The 21,618-nt window shown below is 43.5% G+C and overlaps 2 protein-coding genes and 1 long non-coding RNA gene across 4 annotated transcripts in view; 2 read left to right on the plus strand and 1 right to left on the minus strand.

The window, feature by feature from the left end:
- The window catches only part of LOC142388931 (uncharacterized), a 406,360-nt gene that overhangs the window by 87,358 nt on the left and 297,384 nt on the right, over positions 1-21,618 (minus strand). The gene's annotated exons all lie outside the window — the stretch shown is intronic.
- LOC142388697 (NACHT, LRR and PYD domains-containing protein 12-like) overlaps positions 1-21,618 on the plus strand; it is a 199,095-nt gene that overhangs the window by 19,949 nt on the left and 157,528 nt on the right. The gene's annotated exons all lie outside the window — the stretch shown is intronic.
- On the plus strand, positions 6,326-7,800 carry LOC142398551 (E3 SUMO-protein ligase ZBED1-like). The gene is made up of 3 exons (XM_075482596.1): positions 6,326-6,805; positions 7,097-7,241; positions 7,366-7,800. Exons 1-3 carry the CDS (start codon positions 6,465-6,467, stop codon positions 7,798-7,800), a joined length of 921 nt encoding a protein of 306 aa, XP_075338711.1. The 5' UTR covers positions 6,326-6,464.

Genomic DNA, 21,618 nt, shown 5'->3' on the forward strand with positions numbered 1-21,618 from the left:
ACCTCCTCACGACCCCATTGCACCCACTAAAATAGAATGTTTGGAAAAAAAACTAAATATTTTAGTCCATTGTAGAGGGTGTAGCCAGAGGAAATGTCTGACCAATAGAAGTAATGATGACAGTTACTTCTATTGGATTCTGACATGCCAATCAACCGTCAGCCCCCCTCACCCCTCCCCCCTGCGCGTTCACAGACTCGTGATTCGTTCATGTGTTTTGAAGGCGTGGTTTCGAGGGGTGTGCTGAAGGGAGAGGCAAGGTTGTGTATTTTCAAAAATATAGCTTACAGGAATCATTTTTCCAAGATCTCAGACCCCACCTTTAAATTGCAACAAACTGACAGATCTGCTGCTTCTGCTGCTCATTTGAACAGGACAAATGTGCAGAGTTCAGTCACTTTAACTCCAACGACTCAGTCTGCTTTGGGCTTTAGCCTCCACCCAGTAATTAGTGACAGACTGGAGGAAATGGCAAAGCGCTGACTCAGCACTTTATTGTAAACATGAAGGATGAAAAATCACCAAAGTTGAGAGGATCACATGCTAAAAGAATCCATCAAAAAGTGCAGAAACCAGAGAGGAATTCAGAATTACACCACAGAAGAAGAACATGCTGCACACACTCATCTCAGGACTTATTTCCCTTGCTGCTGCTTCCAAATGTTCATTCTTGCTTTACTAGTGTGTAGCGTTGACACGTTATTAATTAATATTTACCTCGAAAATAGCAGGGACACCACCTCTTTTATTTTAATTTGTTACGTTACAGTCCAAAGAGGAAGACTGTTTAAAATCTTGCAATCCTAGTATGTTATATTAAGAATCAGTCTCATTCTGAGTCGTGCGTCCTATTTGGAGTGGTAATCGGCTTTAGTAACTGTCTGTGACGCTCTTAAATGGGTTAATATAAACATTTATTCAACATTATACAGGTATATAGGTGTATAAACAATTGATAAGAGACAGAATATGGGTACTTTGCAATAGTTGTAGGGAAACACGGTTGAAAGGGAGAGATGACTTAGCTAAACGGGAGGACTAGTGACCTGGGGTTAAAACATTAATACTGAGTCTGGTTCTTCACACGGAACTGCTATGGCTAATCACTTCGGCCGGTTATTTCCTACGGATCTCTGCACAACCATCACCTCCAGAGGAAGGATTCAGCACTCCGAGTTCAGCAGAGTTCCACTGCTCCAAAGATATCAGACTTTATGCACCTTACTTTTGCCGTAGAGTATCGTGGTTATTTACAAGGTGAGCGTCAGTCCTTGGAGACCACGTTTCCTTGGTTACCAGCGGCTGGGCGTCGTTGTTGGAGACCACGTTTCCTTGGTTACCAGCGGCTGGGCGTCGTTTAGTCGGCTGTTCTTCTTGGGCCGGGCGGTGTGATTTAGCAAACACTCGCGTGTATCGGACCAGACTTTTATAAAAAAAGGGAAGTCTAAAAAAATGGGAATTAATAGTTACGGAGTAAAATAGAGAGAGGACAGAAGAGTTGCGGGGAAAGGCAAGATTACAAGAGGTCAAAAATTGTAAGCATAAGCTTAGGGGACAAAGGGAGTGGTCAAGGCTTGGAGGACCACAGGGAGGTCCCAGAGTTGCGGATTTTGAGAGTAAACAGTAAGAGCGAGCTAAGAGGGGGGAGATGGTAGATATGAGAGAGAGAATCTCTGGTGCGCTCGGGTTTTAAACTCGAGGTCACATGTCAGCTTTCGTCCAATCAGCGTTTCACTGTCCCCCAACCCAAAAAGCTAAAAAGGGGGGTGGAACTGAGAACAAAAGGGAAAATTCTCTCTTTCAAATGCATTTACCTACGTTACACTGATTTATACAATATAATGTTCTTAACAGACAATATTGTCACATAAAAGCAGGCATAAACACAAATATGAGCATGAAACACTTATTAGCATACAATACTTCATATTATCATGACAAAAATGGTAATGACAACTTTGCTTGCTGTTAACTAGAATGATCTGCGGCTGTTTGGGTAATACCTGTGGAATTAAACACTATTAGGTTATGCATTGCACATAATGAGAACATTAAACATCCGTAGTTGAAATTGTCCATGGTTGTTTAGGCTGACATAGTGAAAAGTGTCCGTTATCCATGTCCTTTGGGGGGCACTGTGGCTCCACGAGAGGGATTCCTTTTAAATCCAATTTTCATAACTTGATAATTAATGAAGGTACAAGAATGGCGAATGTTTCAAAATGATCTGTAGATTTATGCAGTTCCGATTTTAACAGTTTTATTCCAGGAGAAAGTGAGGATTATGGTGAAAGTTCTACTTTCTAGAAAATAGAGAGTTGAACATTCCTTTGTAACAGGCCAGGAAAGAAGAGCAAGCCTGGTTTGTTTCTCTGTCAGAGGGTGTCAGTTTGCATAATTTATTATGCGTGGCTGGTGTGGAGGAGAGAATCTCACAAAGAGACTCCAGTTGGTCGGAATTCACATCTGGGTCCTTATCTTCTTTAGGTAATCCGTTGAAAGGGTCATAAACAGTGAAATGTTTTCGATGTCAAGACATTTGAAAAAGGGGGGAAGGTTAATGTAAACATCTCCGTTCTCTGTCTTTCCTGAGAGCACGCTACAAGTGGTTTAAATAATGTGGTAAAATAATTGAATCATTTCCAAAGATGAGCACTAGTGGCAGAGCCGGATCCAAATATGATATTTGGAAAGGCACATATAGCTGATTAAAATCAGTTTCAGCCGGCATCCTGTTGGCTTCAGCTCACATGTTTTATTCTTTATTCAGATTGGTGAACTGCAGGTTGTCAGAGATCAGCTGGGCTTCTCTGTTCTCTGCTCTGAAGTCCAACCCCCCCTCCCATCTGACAGAACTGGACCTGAGCAGGAACACCATCAGTGACTCTGCAGAGAAGGAGCTGAGCAGCTTTCTGCAGAGTCCACACTGTGGACTGAAGACTCTGAGGTCAGACACCATGTTTTAGTTGTGTGTTCAGATTAATATGATGTGAAAGTTGTGCTGGTCTTCATGGTAAAGTCTGTGTTCTTCTTCTGGGCTTTAGTTGATGAAATGATGATCTATTAAATAATAAGAAAACAGTGAATCTGTCAGACAGAAACAAATCTAGAATCACTGGCTGATGCTTCCAGAGGTCCAGAGTTGGTGAATATTTCCAACAGCCCATTAATCAGCTGATACTAACAAACTCCCCTCCAACTCTCAGCCCAAGCACAGGAGCGAAGCGAACTGTTAAAAAGAAAACAGAAAGGCAACGACAACAACAGAATGTTTTTCGCAACGCGCTATAGCACAGAGGCCAACGACATCCGCAAGATCATCAAAAAAAACTGGAGCCTTCTCCAATGTGATGAAGCATTAAGGGACACTTTTAACGAACCCCCGATTTTCTCTTTTAAAAAAGCCCCAACAATAGGTGACAGAGTAGTGCGCAGTCACATATCCACCAGGGAACAACCAAAAACGTGGATCCCGCAAAAACCTAATGGCACATATAAATGTGGGCATTGCAAGATTTGTGACATTGTGATGAAATCTACTGTTTTTACGCACCCTAATACGCACAAGGTTTTTAATATAAGACATTTTATAAACTGCCAAACTACTCACGTCATTTATATGCTGAGATGCTCTCTTTGCGATGCCTTTTATGTCGGACGCACCAAAAGGCGCTTGAAGGACCGTGTGGCGGAACACAAATATGCAGTGAGAAGTGGCAATTGCGATTACGCCATTGTAAAGCACTTTACAGAAGCACATCCCAACGGAACTGCCTCTTTCACTGCAATAGGCATTGACCACATCCCCATAAACACAAGACGAGGGGATAGACAAAGACTTCTTAACCAAAAGGAGAGCAGATGGATTCATAATTTAAACGCCATGTCACACCCGGGTTTAAACGATAGCATTGATATGATTGCGTTTCTTTGATTTGGTGTTGTGTGTGTATTTCTGGTAGGGCTGTGTTCAAAAAATCGATCCACGATCCAATATCGATTCACGCTCAAAAAACACGATATCGATCCAAAAATGTGGGGATCGATCTTCTCCAGGCGACTGGCACTATTTTTTTTTTTTTACGCGGAGGCGCACTATAGAAAGCGAGTGCCGGCAAAACGAAATCGAAACTTAAGGCGGCAAAATGGCTGAATCAGCAGCATCACTAAAAACACCACATTGTTTCCCACAGAATTTTTGGAAACTATGGGGGGAGGGGGGATGGGGTAAATTCACGCGGCGTGAATTTGTGCGGCGTGAATTTGTGCGGCTGCAGATTTTATTTTATTTGATTGATTTGCACACATTCATTCAAATATAACAAAAAAATACACAATAAAACACAACAAATTAAAAAAATGGAATGTGTGCTGGAGATGTCAGAAACCCTTGTGGGCTTATAAGGAAACCTCATCTTGTCATTAAAACCCAATGATAACAATTGTAATAGAAAATATTTACATTAAAACTAAACTTCATGAAAAATATGAATGGATCATATACAGTGAGGACTTATGCCTTTTTGAGAAACTTGAAAAGGTTTTCCTTGATAACAAAGGGTGTGGGAAGTACACAATGAGTTCAGGAACACATCAGAAGTGGTTTGGTGTTGATATCTTTAAAAACAAGAGAGCTATTACAAAATAAAAATCTAAAATGGAATTAACTATGCACACTGAGTAAATGTTCTACCTAAAATGATTTTTCTGGAAACTAAAAGACTGTGAAAGCTTTGTAGTGAGTTCACAAACCCATCCGAAGTGGTTTGGTGTTCATTGGTTGAATATCCAGTGAGAACAAAAAAAAGGTGTTGCACTTTTGCGACGGTCCCTAAGCGCTCCGGCTGCCGTAGTTCACTTAGAAGTATATTCGGTGCGGTTACTCTGATCTTTCAGGCTTACTTTGGTGAGTTGATAAAGCCTGTGGTATGTTAGTCTTAGTTTTCTGTAAATATTAATACCATCCTGAGGCTAATTGGTGCGGTTTTCGTGACGCTATTACAATTACAAAGCCGGAAAATAGGCGAATGTCGAATATAAAACCAATTTCACCCCGCTCCGCCTAGTCGGGACGGTTGAACCACACATGCGGGACGGATGAAACACCTTATTTTAAACAGAAACTATTGAGCTTACTATTTTTTTAAGCAACATACCGGACAACATACTAGTGTACTCGTCATTGCTCAAATTTCACATTATTTCTCATAATATAAATAGGTCAAAAAAATATGTTTGTCAACGAAATCACGATGATTACAGCTGACCTTTATGCACGCGCACCCACTGATCTATAACGTGTGTCAATCGCCCCGACAGCGACTAATAACACATAAACCTTTTTTGCCACTAAACTTCAAAACTCTGACATTGCACACTTTAGGACATGTTTAATTACTAATTCACCTGTTGTATAGTCATATTGGTTGGTTTTCGAGGAAATCGCTATGTTAAAAAAAAAAAAAAATCGCTGTGTTTCAAACGATTGGGATTCGGAAACTATGGCGGCCAAAAGGAAACTATGGCGGGCCGCGATAGTTTCCTCAATGTATGGGAAACACTGCACCACCTGGATTGAAGGCAGATGTTTGGAAACATTTTGGATTCAAAAGCTACGAGGACAAAGATGAGTTGGACAAAACAAACGCGGTATGCAAACTGTGTCGGCGAGATGTACCATATAGTGGCAATACCACCAATCTGCGTAACCACATAGCCAGGCACCACGGCGACCTGGCTAAACCTGCCTCATCGAGCCAAACCTTACTTGAGGCATTTGGTGTGAAATTCCCTTCGAATTCTACGCGTGCCTTATCGATCACCGAGGGAATCGGAATATTTATTACGAAAGACCTCCGACCCTACAGCGTGGTGGAAAATGCGGGATTTCGACTACTCATGAAGAGGCTAGAACCACGCTATGTCGTGCCCAGTCGCAGACATCTCAGCGAAACGGTCATCCCACAAATGTATGGGAAAACCAAAGATGCCCTTGTGCATTCACTCAAGCTTGCCGAGAGGGTGGCGTTAACCTGTGATTCCTGGACCTCGAGAAACACGGTGTCCTACCTGACAATCACTTGTCATCACATCGACGAGGAGTGGAGACTAGCCTCGAGCGTACTGCAGACCAGGGCAGTTGAGACGAGCCACACTGCAGCCAATCTAGCAGACCTGCTCGCTGAAGCCATCGAGGAGTGGGGAATCTCCGATAAAACCCCCGCTATCGTCACCGATAATGCAGCGAACATAGTTAGAGCGGTGCAACTGATGGGTTGCTTTCACATGGGCTGCTTCGCCACCTCCTCAACCTGGCATCCCAAGCAGGGCTTAAAACCCCTGCTATCGCACGCCTACTGGGGAGGGTAAGGCGGATTGTTGCGTTCTTCCACCGAAGTACCACTGCGAGCCACTCGCTGAAGGAAAAGCAACAGCTACTTCAACTGCCGCAACACAAACTCGTGATGGATGTCACCACCCGATGGAATAGCTCGCTGGAAATGTTGGGCCGCTTCCTGGAGCAGCAACCAGCAATCTCAGCAGCGCTGATGTCCCCCGACGTCCGCAGGAGGGAGAGTGACCTCTGCACATTGACTGAGACGGACATCACCACTGCCGAGGACGTGGTTAGATGCCTCGGACCCATGAAGACCGCCACCCTCGCCATATCTGAGGAGGAGTCCCCAACCATGTCAATGGTTGCCCCACTGCAAGTTCAACTACTTAATCAGATGGCATGCACTGCTGAAGACACGGCCATCATTAAGGAGCTCAAAACTGCTGTCCACCAGAACTTGAGTTCAAGGTATGTACATTTATTCATTTAATTTATTTTCATCTATACTTTATTTAACATGGCTGGTTGTGTAGCAGTAGCAGCACTGACGTGTGTTGTTTTTAAATAAATTTATCTCTGATTTTATTCTCATCTTCTTACATAGAATAGATCAGTGATTTTAGATTGTATTGTATTCATAATAGTGCTTGCATGACTGTTCCTGCATTTACTATAGGCCCACCCTGCTATGTAGCCTAATTGATGCATGTTTAATCTATCTATCCATCTATCTAAAGTGATATGTGTTCCTCTATATAGATATGAAGGCCTGAAGGAGACCCTGTGCGTAGCGTCATCCTTGGACCCTCGTTTCAAGACCCTACCATTCCTGTCTGATGAGGCACGTGAGGCTGTCTTCCTGAAATTGACCTCTGAAGCTGCTCATCAAAACCCATCATCCGATGTAAGTTTGCAGATAATATAGGGTGCCCATTTGAATATTTAGACTATTTTTTTATTGAGATGCAAAAGAATGAATTCAAGTTAATTTGTGTATTATTTTCTTGTCTAATATTTTTCTGCATCAGAACACTACACCAGAGCAAGAGGACCCTCATGGTTCAATCGACGTGGCTGCACCTGCACTTGGACCAACTCAACCCAAGAGGCCCAAAGACTCTGCTCTGATGGCTTTACTGGGGTCAGCTTACACACCAGCGACTCCACCAGAGAAGAGAACAACATCTGAAAGGGCAGAGGAAGAGGTCGCCACCTACAGGAAAGTGCCAGCTATTTCTCTTTCAGAAAATCCACTGAGATGGTGGCAGGTGCATGCAGAGGATTTCCCTCTTTTGTCAGGCCTGGCAAAGGAATACCTTTGCATACCGGGGACCAGTGTCCCATCTGAACGGGTTTTTTCAACAGCTGGAGACATCGTTAGCGCTCAAAGGAGCTGCCTCACTCCTCAGCATGTCGACCAGCTCCTTTTCCTCCATAAAAATTACAAGATTCCTGAAGTTTAGGCATATTTTTATATATTTTTTTATATGTCAGGCATGTTTTTACACTGTTCTTGTTGCTGAGCTGGCTGGTTAGTCCTCGTCATTGTTGTGTTACTCCTGTAATGGGTAGGACTATGTTATTCAACCACATAAGCTTATAGCACACTCTTACATACATTCAGCCCAAGGCAGGTCTCTCTCTCTCTCTCTCTCTCTCTCTCTCTCTCTCTCTCTCTCTCTCTCTCTCTCTCTCGCTCTCGCTCTCTCTCTCAGACACACACACACACACACACACACACACACACACGCCTGAGCATAACAAAGCTACAAAACAGTAAATAATCCTAGTTCAAAAAATTGTTCCTGAATGTAGGGGTGGGGATATCGTCAGTCGCACCCAGGCGTTGGATAAGAGTCAGTCCAGGTAGAAGCCCAGAAGGGATGCAGATAAAGTGTGGATGCTTGGGGGTTAGTTTATGTGGTCCAGTGACGATCTGTCTGTCCTTCGGTGTGATGTTGACTTCTTTTTTCAATTAAGCCATCTGTTACATGAGCAACCTCCTGTATGTCATTTCACAAGTCTCTGGTTAAAAGACTGTGGGCAGGGGGTGCTTGAAGTTTTCCAATATGAGGGCCAGTTCATTTTAATTTATTTATGTTTTATTTGGTCATTGTTATTTAGTTCTGGTCATTGTTAATTCTGCCATGGTTATGTTACTTACATTTCAAAATAACACTTGTATTTTTTACTAAAATAAATACTTGATACTTGACTCTTCTCTCTCTCTGTGTCCCTCTTACACATACACAGATACAATCACCAACACATGGGGCCGTTTTGTCTATTGGACAGTATTTATTTCCATTATGTCTGTAAATAGATCGATATCGGATCGAATCGTGGATCGAATCGGATCGTGACCTTGTGAATCGAAATCGAATCGATCTAGGGAATTCGGATCGATTCCCAGCCCTAATTTCTGGTGGTTGTTTTTAGGGAGTTTGGTGTGATGTATTTATTTCTTGAATACTGTGGTATGGGTAATGTGTCCACTATGTTTGATTTGGGTACCTGCGCAAGCACAGACTGGAGAGGGCGCGCTTGTTCACAGGCGCGCACGGTCTGGAGACCTGACGACGCGCACCTGAACATTACATTTACATGATTATAAGGAAGTATTTTGAATTTGTTTGTAAGCCCTGATGAAGGCCTTTGTAGGCCGAAACATGTTGGCAATTTTATCTGTTCTAGTATGAACTAGCTCAGTTTATTAAAAGCTTTTTATAAAGAAGAAGAGTGCCTTGGATATCTTCATTACCCCTCCAACTCTGTTGGAAATGAACAATCTTTGACATGGTTAGAAAACAGCTTTCATCACAGCAGCAGTTGTCTTCAGTCAGATTCATTCATGATGACAAAATGCAGCCAAACAGCTTCTCCCACTGATAACTGAAAGAAAATCACTTTCAGTTGAGCTTTATTTCATGAATTCTATCAATAATTCCCTGTTACACAATGCCAAGGCCAACTGAAGGTGATGCTGACATTTAGTGACTGGGGGGGAAATACAGAGAAGAGTTTATCAGAAGAAGAATAACAGGATTGGACGATGGATGAGAGAACAGCTGTGAGCTAACTTGTTGCTAGGTAACAGCAGATGGAAGGAAGCTGTGAGTGTGTGTGAGCAGCTTTCCATCAGGTGAGAAATGTGTGAAAACATGCAGCAGAGTCAGTGTTTGATAGCTGTGCAGCCAAAGAGAAGCTGAACAGGTGAAGTGCTGCGACCCTGTGCAGGTGAGCCCAACACAGACACAAAGGATGATCACTGAGCTGCCATGCAGGAGGGAGGCAGGGACTGCTGCATCACTGCAGATACATGCTGTTCTGTTCCCCTGCCGGCTGTGTGCCAGCTGTTCCCAGCTGTTTCATTCAGTCAGAGCTCAGAGAGCTGTGAGCAGCATGTGAGTGAATGCAGGCTGAGAAACAGCAGATAAGAAACATTAAGCTTCATCACTTTCTGTGAGGAACAAACAACCAGATTCAAAGGCCAACAAAGTGCAGCAGAAGTTTATTTCACTTTGAATGTAAGTTTCATTCTTGTTTCATAGGTTTTATTAACACTTTACTCCCATTTGTCCATATTTGAGATGTTTTCTGTTTTCAGATTCACACCAGGGTAGCCGCGGGGACTTAAAAGTCTTAAAAAAGTCTTAAAAAAGGTCTCAAATGTGTGTCACGGGTCTAAAATGTCATACATAGGTCTTAAATTTCTCTGGTCTATTTTTCCCCCTCAACCGATCTGTAGCGAATTACGAGCAACGCAGAAAACGTGAACGAACCACAGCCCCTACGAACGTCAAACATGAATAACAGAGCGCGCGAACGTGTATATGGAGCATGCGCACACAGGTCTCGGCTAGCCTGACAGTTCGTGAGTACAGTAACAGTGACAGTGACAGCGCGCGTGAGCCAACCCGCCCAGCAGTTGGTGGTCAGTTGTTTCGAAGATGGGAAAGTGCAAATTCAACCCGCAATGGCTAAGTGATCCAAAATACAGCAGCTGGTTGCTCGCGGACCCGGAGACTGACGTGGAGGCGAGATGTAAGTGCTGTCGTTAAAGGGGAACTAGAAAAACTGTGTTCAAGTATTTAAAACATTACAAGAATATTACTGGGCATGTATTGTTGTAATGTTTTAAATACTTGAACGCAGTTTTTCTAGAGAATATAATTGTTTTGTATATGGGATTATTCTCCATCGACTCTTTTGGGCTTTCACATGCGCGAGCCTACAACCAGCCGGTGAGTGACATGCTGTTTATAAAGTTGTTTTGTAACGTCCCCATGCCAGTAATGTGAGAACCATGCATATGGTTTTGATGGTAAGGCTTGTGACTTTATTGTCGGATGGGTTATAAAGTGGTGTGACGTTTCTGCAGTGTGCAAGTTGTTGTTTTACGTGGAAGGGTTAGCGCTTGCCCCTTAGCCACCACGTATTAGCCTCGCATGACATGCTGTGCGGACAGAGCGATCTCCACACAGGGAGCGCAGATACGCACCTCTCTGTGTCCTACTATCACTATTTGACAACCCCTAGCAATGGAAACACGCTTCAAATGCCCCGGAGTTCCCCTTTAACAATTCAAACTTACAACATTAGGTCACCTTGCCCTGGACTCTCACATGAGGAGCGCAAAACATGCTAAGCTAGCTCAAGAACGTCAACCGAGCATCACGATGTTCTGCAGGGGTGAACAGCGTCAAGTTACCGCAACTTAAAGCTGTCCAAAAGTGGTGCCGATTTAGCAGACTCAGTGTGCTGCAAGTGTGCAGCGCACTAATAATGCAATGAAGCGCATTTTAAATCGCCAACAATATTGTACTTTGTACTAAGTACAGTTGTCAAAAGTACACTTTAAGCATATGTGTTTTTTTTACCTGTGTTTTCAATTACTTGACCTATCCACAATATGTACAGTGACTGCTCTGCATGACCTGTGAAATAACATATTTTAAACTGATTTGTGTACGTGGTGTTTTGTGTCCTCGAGGGGATCGAACTCCCAGGGTCGCGACCCCAGTCTTAATTTTTTGTGGTCTTAAAAAGGTCTTAAAAAAGTCTTAAATTTCATGTGGTCAAACCTGGGGATACCCTGCACAAACTTTCTGTCAGATTCTGAACTTTTTTCCACCTTCTGACCCGTTTTTTCACTTTCAAACTTTTGCTGTTGACCTGCTTTGAGAGCCCAGACGTCAGCTGACAGGGGGGTTAAATCCTGACTGCCAGAGCAGCAGAGGAGGCTGAAGGGACCCCCATCATGCTGCCTTCAGGGACTGTGGGAACTAGGGCTGTCGCGGTGAGGGAATTCCCACCGCGGTGACTCATAGCCGCTCAACAGCGCGGTATGCGGTGATATCGCATTTTTGTTCATTAGGCTACTTTCCACGACACGCAATGTTAGATGAAAATCGAGCGCATAATCCGTCTTTTTTTCCCAGCGATTCTGACATTTCATTTAGCTTTGCCTGTCATTTACTCGCTCACAGACCAACATAGCGGAGATCAAGCAGCGCATACCCCAGTTCTGCAACATTGTTGCCAGTGCCACATGGCACATATCAACATTGTTGCAGATCTGCGCACGTTTCGTTTAGGAATGACGGAGAAAAACGAAGCAGATCAGTGCAGCAGGATGAGCTCACGTGTCCGAGATACAGTTTTTTTTAAACAGACTGCTGCCGACCAACCAACCCAAGCTGAACTTTAACTGTTTCCGCGAAGTTGTTAGAGCTTATTTCTGGCACGGCACATTTTTTAAATGTTTGTTTTTTACCTACACAGTTTTGTTGAAATGATCAGGTATTTCCCAACAGCTAATGTGCACACCAAGCTGTGGTTCTGTGGAAGCTAGTTTATTGTTGATTCAGCATTTACAACGTTAAACCTGGATAATAAGGGAAGATTCAAAGCCATAAAGTGTCCGGACTAGGCAGAGGAGTAAAGCCGAGATAAAGGTAGGCCACTGCATTTTATTTTAACTTCTATTGCTACGACACTGAGTAGGCATATTCTTGTAATATCAGCTGCTGAGGGAGACGTGTGTGCGTGTGCGGTGCCTATATGCAAAGATGACGACAGAAACGCGGCACCTTTAGCTGTGTTCATGTGTTTCTCCTGCCTTGCGGGGAATATACAATGTATCATTATTACTGTGCTGGCTTAAAAAAAGTATCTGTTCTGTCAGTCGCTTTGTATCTACTGTGCAGTCTTAAAAACTCGTTTAGTTTCTCGAGTTGTTCTGCGCGTGCAAGGGGGTGGGCGGTGGGCGGTGGCCTGGACACGCACCGCGGAGGTCCTCTCAGCACCGCGGTGATTGCATTTTGCGGTTATCGCGACAGCCCTAGTGGGAACTGCAATCCTTTCTTAGACACCTCCAGCACTCTATATTTCCATGAGTGCTGGTGAAAATAACCTGCAGCACTGACACACTTTGTTAATGTCAGCTGGTTCTGTCAGCACTCAGCACAGATCAGCTGCTCATCCTCCATGATGGACAGCAGCTGGTTCAGAGTCCTTTTCTCTGCTGGCTTCAGCTCACATGTTTTATTCTTTATTCAGATTGGTGCACTGCAGGTTGTCAGAGATCAGCTGGGCTTCTCTGGTCTCAGCTCTGAAGTCCAACCCCTCCCGTCTGACAGAACTGGACCTGAGTTACAACACCATCGGTGACTCTACAGAGAAGGAGCTGAGCAGCTTTCTGCAGAGTCCACACTGTGGACTGAAGACTCTGAGGTCAGACACCATGTTTTTGTTGTGTGTTCAGATTAATATGATGTGAAAGTTGTGCTGGTCTTCATGGTAAAGTCTGTGTTCTTCTTCTGGGCTTTAGTTGATGAAATGATGATCTATTAAATCATGTTTTATTCTTTATTCAGATTGTGGTACTGCAGGTTGTCAGAGATCAGCTGTGCTTCTCTGGCTTCAGCTCTGAAGTCCAACCCCTCCTCCCATCTGACAGAACTGGACCTGAAAGGCAACAACGTGACTGAATCAGCAGTGCACTGTCTGATCTTGTGAAGAGTCCGCACAGGTCCATGCAGCTCTCAGCAGTATTTTATCAGACTTTATTTATTATTTATTCTGTTTATTAAAGCTGATGGCAGCTGAGGAAGAGACGCTCTGGAAACACTCGTTTATCTCCTCCCTTCTTTCTTCTTCTCTCTACAGCTGGGAGTGGTGAACAGGACGATGTGAGCTGAGAGGATGATCTGTGTCCTGATGATCCACAGGATGAAGCAGCAGCAGCTTGTGTGCAGAGAGACTCTGACTGCACCCTGATGATGATGATGATGATGATGATGATGTGTTTGTATTCTGTGTTTTTCTTCCTTTGGAATAACCATGTTAAAGTTGGGTTAGAAAGGATCAGTAATGGAAACGATCCTTAAACCTTCAGTTCCATCTTAACTGAAAGAAAAGCCACAGTCTAAAGTTTGACACCAGTTTTATTCTCTCGGCTTCATTTTCTGCCTTTAAAAACTGACTTTTAATGTGTAAATCTTTCATCTTTTAATCTTTAAATCCATCAGTGGAAATGAGAAGCTGTCAGTGTGATTCAGTCAGAGTGACTGAGCTGATGGAAATGTGGGAACATGAAAGGAACATTTGATTATTATTATTGTTACTGCCTCCCAAACAGTTGGGAAAGATGAAGAAAATAGTGATGTGGCAACACTTTTCTGTCCCGGCAGTCAGGAGGATGTGCCAGCTACTTCTGTGCCGAGTGAAAAGCTGGAGGGGTCGTAACAAAGAAGAGGAACAGACTGAAGCCCAACTCAGCTGAAATCATCTTGTTGTTAAATAAACATCTTTCAACCTTTCTATAAATCTTACTAAAGCATATCTCTATTACATACAGTATTTTATGATGGCACAATCACGTTATAACACAAGCATATTATTAATGTCTCTAATAAAACAGTCAAACATTTCAAGATGCACATGGAACCTTTATTGTTCTGCAGAACAGTGTCTCTGTTTTATAACACCCGGCCCTTTAAATAATGTGTTGAAGGGTCGCCAGCAGATGGCGCCATAATAATCTGATCAAATGCTTTGAAACACTGAAACGTTTCAACACGATGGCTTCATGTTGGTTCAGTGGTTCAGAAAGCTTCGGTTTCTCCATCACTGGCAAAGATTCACAGACCAGGACATAGACGGCCTTTATTTTACAGCAGATAAACAGGAAGTAGGCAGAGAGGAAGGAGGACCCGCAGCAAGGACCCCAGGCTGGGACTGGGACCCCAGAGTCAGACCTGGACCTGGACCTGGACTCGGGCCGGTCCTGTGAGGACCTACAGCTTCAGTTCATGGAGCTCCTGCACCAGCTGAGCTAAAGGCTCCTATTTTCTGTGTAAGTGTTGTACTTTAAAGTCTACAGCTGAGCTTCTCTTGCTCTCTTTTTACCTGAAATCCACCTTTAACTGAGCTTGAAGTAGACTTTAAGCTAACTGTGTGAACAGCAGCAGTGGAGCACACATGTAACATTTCAGAAGACATTTGTTTTCTTCCAAAATCTGAATTTTCCAGCTCATTTGGTGTTTGACGCCAAAACATACGAACAATGACAGCAACATGTCAGCTGAACTTAAACTGAACAGATTAAACACGAGTTCAGGTCAAATATACTCAGACTTCTCTGGATACTCGTCACTTTAATCCAGGTGAACTTCGGTGTCATTTCAGTAAATCACCTCTAAGAACACAAGAAGTGAACTGAACTCTCTTTTTGTTGTAGATTCAAAGAAGTCCGCTAATGGCACCGCTGGGTGGACTTCTTTGTTCTGAGTTGTTCAGTCAGGAAAACAAACCGGTTATGGAGGTGACTTCCAGCTGTCGCTCACATTCAGAAGACATCAGACTGCTGTTTGTCCCTTTTTGTTGGAGCTATAGGGACATCAGTGCTGCTCACTCTGCTGTGGAGCAGAAACCAAACAAAGATGCTGCTTTGTGTTTCAGTCTCATCCAGCTGCAGCAGTTTTTAACCTGAAAGCTGCTTCGGGGGACATTTGAGGGAAGGTGGCTGTGAGGAGTTCAGAACATGTCGAAGCTTCCTGTTTGTGTTGGTGCAGCAGCCCCACCTGCTGTCCAACCCAACCAACTGCATCAGTGCTGAAGCCACATCTCAGAGCTCCTTCAGGCTCGCTGCTGTGTGAGGCTTCTTGTTGCTGTCTGACACTGAGCTCACTGACGGACAAAATGTCCACGTTCATGTGTTCCCTGTCACACTCCTGATTATTCTACAGCAGCTTTCACAACAGGCTGGCAGAGGGAGAAATAGGCATTATGGCAGGGTGTACGATTTCTCCATTAGCATTTACAATGGCGATGGAGATAATTATTAGAGCTTCCAAGTGGGTTGTAGGAGGAGAGAGACGTCAGGACGGCATGTGCCTTACACCAATTAGAGCACACATGGATGATATGACGTTAGTGACTACAACAGTGCCATGTATGAAGAGCTCTCAATCAGAGCTCTTCCGTCATCAGGACGCTATCTCACGCGAGACATCACGTCACGTGACATTTCAAAATTCCAACCTGTTAGTAAGCTAGGCTTTGCTGTTGCATACAACTTCATTTCACTTTCGAAAGAAATACTGGACTATGTTTGTCAAAAAACGGCAACGAAATTGTGACTTTCCAGAGCGAGTTACTCCACACTCGGCAATCAACTACGGACTTACGTGACGTGATGTCTCGCGTGAGATAGCCTCTTGTTGACGGAAGAGGCTCTGATTGAGAGCAGGTACTGGCTTGATTAAATTCATTCTGGATTCTCTATTCGACCACATGAAGACCTCGGGACACTTCAGTTTGGCTTTAGGGACCCTCTACTCACTACCACGTAAGTGTTATGTTGTTTGGAGCTGTAGAAGAGGTATAAAAATAGCGTTTTGTAGCGGTGAAATGATTTGCCCCATTCACTTCCAGGCTAACGACTTTTGGCTAAAAACGGTCAAATCGAAATTCTCAAAACACATCCGAATAACATGATTTTGATGTCAACTCAACGTATGTACTCCCAACAATTAAGTGATAGAAAGTTTGTAATAGATGAAGAAAGCATTCCAATAATTAGGGAAAAGGCAGTAAAGAGTTTAGGCAGGTGGTACCAGGCAGACATGAATGATGGAGAGCAGGCAGTGCAGTTTGGGAAAGATGTTGCTGAGGGACTGGATAGAATAGATAAATCAGAGCTTCCAGGAAAGTTGAAGCTGTGGTGTCTGCAGTTTGGATTGTTTCCTAGGTTGATGTGGCCACTGGCTCTGTATGAGATTCCATTATCTGTTGTAGAAAAAATGCAAAGAATATAGCTGCAAGCAGCGATCTGGGGGCCTAGCAGATTGGCACAATAGGGAAGGCTTGGGCTGCTCAGGAATGCGTCGTGAGTCCATGCAGCAAGTTTGGCCTCGATACATCAATGGATCGCAGAGATTTGGCCAAATGTCCCGTTTGAGCGTCGGTGTAGAGTTTGATTGGCTGTCACGGGCAAACGTAACTGCATGAGGCAGTAAAGTCCAGTCAGGGGATTTGGATTAGAAGATGCAATAGCAGCTGGGGGCCCAGCAGGGGGAGCACTTAGGGTAAACAGACTCTTGGAAAAAGCAAAGAAGAAATCTAGGATGTATTTAAGTGGAGGGTTTGGCCCATGTAAGCCTTTTGAAAACAGGCGGCCATTTTGGGTGAGTTGGCTTTGAGTGAGGTGTATGGCTTAGTTTCTGCTGGCATTCTTGGTGACTGTAGGACTGTTTAGGTGAGTTTGTCTGCTGAATCTGCTAGTGTGTCTTGTCCTGCCTCCACCTCTGGCACCCTCTATATTTTCATTACCCCCTACCCGAACCAGGGTTTTCATCCCCACCCCGCTGTGACTGGTGGGCAGTTGGCGAGAGGCTGAGGTAGCTTGTGGCTGTAAAAAAAAAACAAAAAGATGGTTGTTGTGGTGTGAGGAGCAGTGTTGGCTGGCTTTAGGGGACGCCAGTGATCACTCTCTAGCCTCCTGGAGGTGTCGTGAAACACTGATGAAAAGAGGTTCCCACCTGATGACCCCAATGATATGTTGGTCAGATTTGTGTGATTTAGGACACCTGTGGCTCCTCCCATCTTATTTTGGCTCCTTTAGTCCTGATTTCAGTCTGATTACTCTGCTCTTCTCCACAGGTGCTGCTATCTTGGTTATTGTGTTGGTTTAGTTTCATTTTCTGATCCATTTGCTCATTACAGCATTTACATTTATGTCTTCCACTCAGAAATATGATCCAGCTCTGATTTAACTGATGTCCACAGCCCAGAACATAAAGCTTTGATTTGGCGTATTAATTCAGTCTGATGTGAGTTAATAAAATGATTCTTTAGCTTGAACTGATGGTGTGTCTCTGTTGTTGTGTCCATGTGAGTCAGGTCCTAACAAATGTTGTGTTGTTCTGTTTGACACCACAATGTGTCTGCATTAAATCAGCAGGTTAACCATTCAGACCCAAAGCTGTGTGTGAAGTCCTTCTGTAACCTGAGGGGGGCTGAAAACTAACAACTGTCCACTAACACTTTTATTCTCAGCGTCTGAAGAAACTAAAACATCAACTGAAATAAAAACAGACACATTTCAGCAGTTAAACCTCCTCTTTTTAAACCACTGACTTTGTCGTCATGGCGATTCATATTTTTGGTCAAATATTATTGTTTGTGCATCTTGAACATGTTGATGTGATGTGTGCGTCTAAACGGGTTAACAGAAATATCTGACCTGGTGCAGCTCTGGATCTTTCTCCACACTGGGGACAGGAGGAGCCTCCTGAGGGAGCAGACTGGTCCCAGTATGAGGTGATGCACTGTCTGCAGAACCAGTGTCCACAGCTGGCAGAGACCGGATCCTTCAGGACGTCCTGACACAGAGCACAGCAGGACAGCTGCTGCTCCTCACAAACACCACTCCTCTTCCTCCCTCTGCAACACATGTCTTCATCACTAAAATCCTTTTAAAATAACTCCATTTGGCATCAACTCTGCTGTTTGATGTGAATACAAACTCAACCCTTCCTGCAGCAACATTTCACATTTGGTTCAATTCTCAGTTTATGTGCTGACATCACTGTGTGAATATTACTGCTGCTGCTCTACAGAAAACATTTCATTAGATTTCAAATCAGTCCTAATCCTGTTCTACATTTGCTCTTTTAGAATTAAGAAATAAAAAACTCTTTAGTAATTACAGATAACCAATAAGTGTATTGATAAAGACCTGGGCTGATCAAATAGATTCTAACAACACTGGCTGCAGCTACACTCTGAGATGAGCACATTTCATCCCACATCCATCCACTGTGGCCCCCTGAGCTGTCAGAGGCAGAAAATAGACCATCACTGACAGACATGTGGTCCTGTTCAGAGGCCATGTTGCTCCTGAACTGGAAGTAGAGTTTAGATTTCCAACACAAACCAAAGTGATCAGAAACTCAGCTCTGTAGCCAGAGTTTTGGGTTTGCCACATCAGATTGTGCAACACCATCTCCTTGGTTTGACACCAGACTGAGTGCTGTTCTCCCATTCGTTGTCATGGCAACGAGAGATACCAGCAAGTTAGTGCCTGTGCTAACCTAGTTAACAGGACATTGAGCTGGTTTGGATATAAATGCTGAGTTTAACAGAAATAAAATAGATCATGAGAGATCCTGAAATCTCTGTTTCAGTTGTCTTACTTTGTGCCTGAGGGTCCAGCTTCTGTGACTGGTGTGTAATGATGGCAAAAGGAGGCTTTGTGAACCAATGAGGCTTTCCAGCCCAAAGGTTCGCCAAAAGGTTCATTACCCGAAGCCTCATTGAAACGGTCTCTCTAGTGACACCTCCTGTGCAAAAGGAATATATGACAGACTAAATTAACCCTGAGTTAGAGCATCCTGCAATATAAAATAAACAATTGTTGTCACTGTGTCTCAATGAAAATAAATGTGTGAAAACTGCATATATGGAAGTATTATTGAGTGCTATGGTGTTGATCACTCAAATGAAATCTATCAATGATGTACACTGACTACAGTGCTTATGGAACTGGGAGTATGAAAGTGCTTATGGGACCGGGAGTCAGGAATAAACTGTAACAGAGCAGTATGGGCAACAAGACAAACATAAGTTATTGGTTTTTATTTAAAAAAATGTGTGTCAATAACGTTGCCGTTTAATATGCCCAGAAGAAAAAAGAGCGACAACAACTACCGATTACTATGTTCTTCTCTCGAAAAAACACACCTGCACCGCGGGCTTTAGAAGAAAAAAGAGTCAGGATGCAGCGGCTCAGTCAGAAGAGCAGTGAAATACACGCGAGTCACTATTTGTCCTACTGTAGCCTACTTTGTATTTTTTTTTCATAATCATTTTTCATTTTCTCCCGTTCTAATCCAGTGACTTGGGTCGCGGTGGGGCGGTGCTGATCTCCGCAATTTGAAGCCTTCAGTTCGTATTGATGATTAAAATGATTATTTTACAGTACAGTAGTTATTTGTAAAAAAAATAAAGGTTACTACTTCACGGATTTCGCCTATCACGGGTTCTTTTTGGAACGTAACTCCCGCGAAAAACGAGGGTTCATATCCTATATAACTATTCTAACCTAAGTACGATATATTCTAATGCAGTATAATAATAATAATAATAATAATAGATGATATGACTGATATAATAACTGAACTTAACCACTAACTCTGATACAAGTGCCGCAAGGTTCAAACCCTTTTTATGCGATAGTGACGCTCAAATTGAATCAGTGACGTGTACACTGAATCCGAGGCCTCGTTTGTCATCAGTCACGTGATTTTTATGGAAACGATACAAGCCTCGAACCAACGCTTCATCTGGCTCGCCCCTTTTTGCTCGACACATGCTCCGAGGCGTCGCTTCAAACGCCACATCACTACCTCTGGCACCCTCTATACTTTCATTACACCCTACCTGAACCAGGGTTTGTATCCCCACCCCGCTGTGACTGGTGGGCAGTTGATGAGAGGCTGGGGTAGCTGGTGGCTGTGAAAGAAAAGATGGTTGTTGTGGTGTGAGGGGCAGTGTTGGCTGGCTTTAGGGGGGTGACTCTGGGATGCCAGTGATCACTCTCTAGCCTCCTGGAGGTGTCGTGGGCCCAACTAGAAGAAACGCTGATGAAAGGAGGTTACCACCTGATGACCGCAATGACATGTTGGTCAGCACTGCTCACTGATCTATATTATAGGGAATTATTCACTGAGTCTGGTCCATTTTTTTTCTTTAGCACAAGTTTCTTGTGTTTACCTGGAATTCTGTGGACTCACTCAGCTCACCTGTTGCTACAAGGAGCAGATTTGATGGAGGAGACACAAACATGTGTCTAACTTTCACTACATGTTGTGGTGTGAGCGTGTTCTTTTCTCACTTCCATACCTGTGTGATTATATTTGCTGCTGCTGCTAGTGTTAGTGTGAGGGGATGTGAGTAGTACTCGCTCACAGTAAGCTCACAGTAAGCTCACAGTAAGCTCACAGTAAACTCACAGTAAGCTCACAGTAAGCTCACAGTAAACTCACAGTAAACTCACAGTAAGCTCACAGTAAACTCACAGTAAACTCACAGTAAACTCACAGTAAGCTCACAGTAAGCTCACAGTAAGCTCAGTAAACTCACAGTAAGCTCACAGTAAACTCACAGTAAGCTCACAGTAAACTCACAGTAAACTCACAGTAAGCTCACAGTAAGCTCACAGTAAACTCACAGTAAACTAACAGTAAACTCACAGTAAGCTCACAGTAAACTAACAGTAAACTCACAGTAAGCTCACAGTAAGCTCAGTAAGCTCACAGTAAGCTCACAGTAAGCTCACAGTAAGCTCACAGTAAACTAACAGTAAGCTCACAGTAAGCTCACAGTAAGCTCACAGTAAGCTCACAGTAAGCTCACAGTAAGCTCACAGTAAGCTCACAGTAAGCTCACAGTAAGCTCACAGTAAGCTCACAGTAAGCTCACAGTAAGCTCACAGTAAACTCACAGTAAGCTCACAGTAAACTCACAGTAAGCTCACAGTAAACTCACAGTAAACTCACAGTAAGCTCACAGTAAGCTCACAGTAAGCTCACAGTAAGCTCACAGTAAACTCACAGTAAGCTCACAGTAAACTCACAGTAAACTCACAGTAAACTCACAGTAAGCTCACAGTAAGCTCACAGTAAGCTCACAGTAAGCTCACAGTAAACTCACAGTAAACTCACAGTAAACTCACAGTAAGCTCACAGTAAGCTCACAGTAAACTCACAGTAAAC

The sequence above is a fragment of the Odontesthes bonariensis genome, chromosome 2 (assembly GCF_027942865.1).
Source record: "Odontesthes bonariensis isolate fOdoBon6 chromosome 2, fOdoBon6.hap1, whole genome shotgun sequence".
Lineage (NCBI taxonomy): Eukaryota > Metazoa > Chordata > Actinopteri > Atheriniformes > Atherinopsidae > Odontesthes > Odontesthes bonariensis.

What these genes read in the sequence shown, in the direction of transcription:
- LOC142398551 (XM_075482596.1), top strand. Translation starts at nt 6,465, where the DNA reads ATGGATGTCACCACCCGATGGAATAGCTCGCTGGAAATGTTGGGCCGC. An exon ending in CACCAGAACTTGAGTTCAAG is followed by an intron (nt 6,806 to 7,096) that starts GTATGTACATTT and finishes TCCTCTATATAG; the next exon opens with ATATGAAGGCCTGAAGGAGA. An exon ending in ATCAAAACCCATCATCCGAT is followed by an intron (nt 7,242 to 7,365) that starts GTAAGTTTGCAG and finishes TTTCTGCATCAG; the next exon opens with AACACTACACCAGAGCAAGA.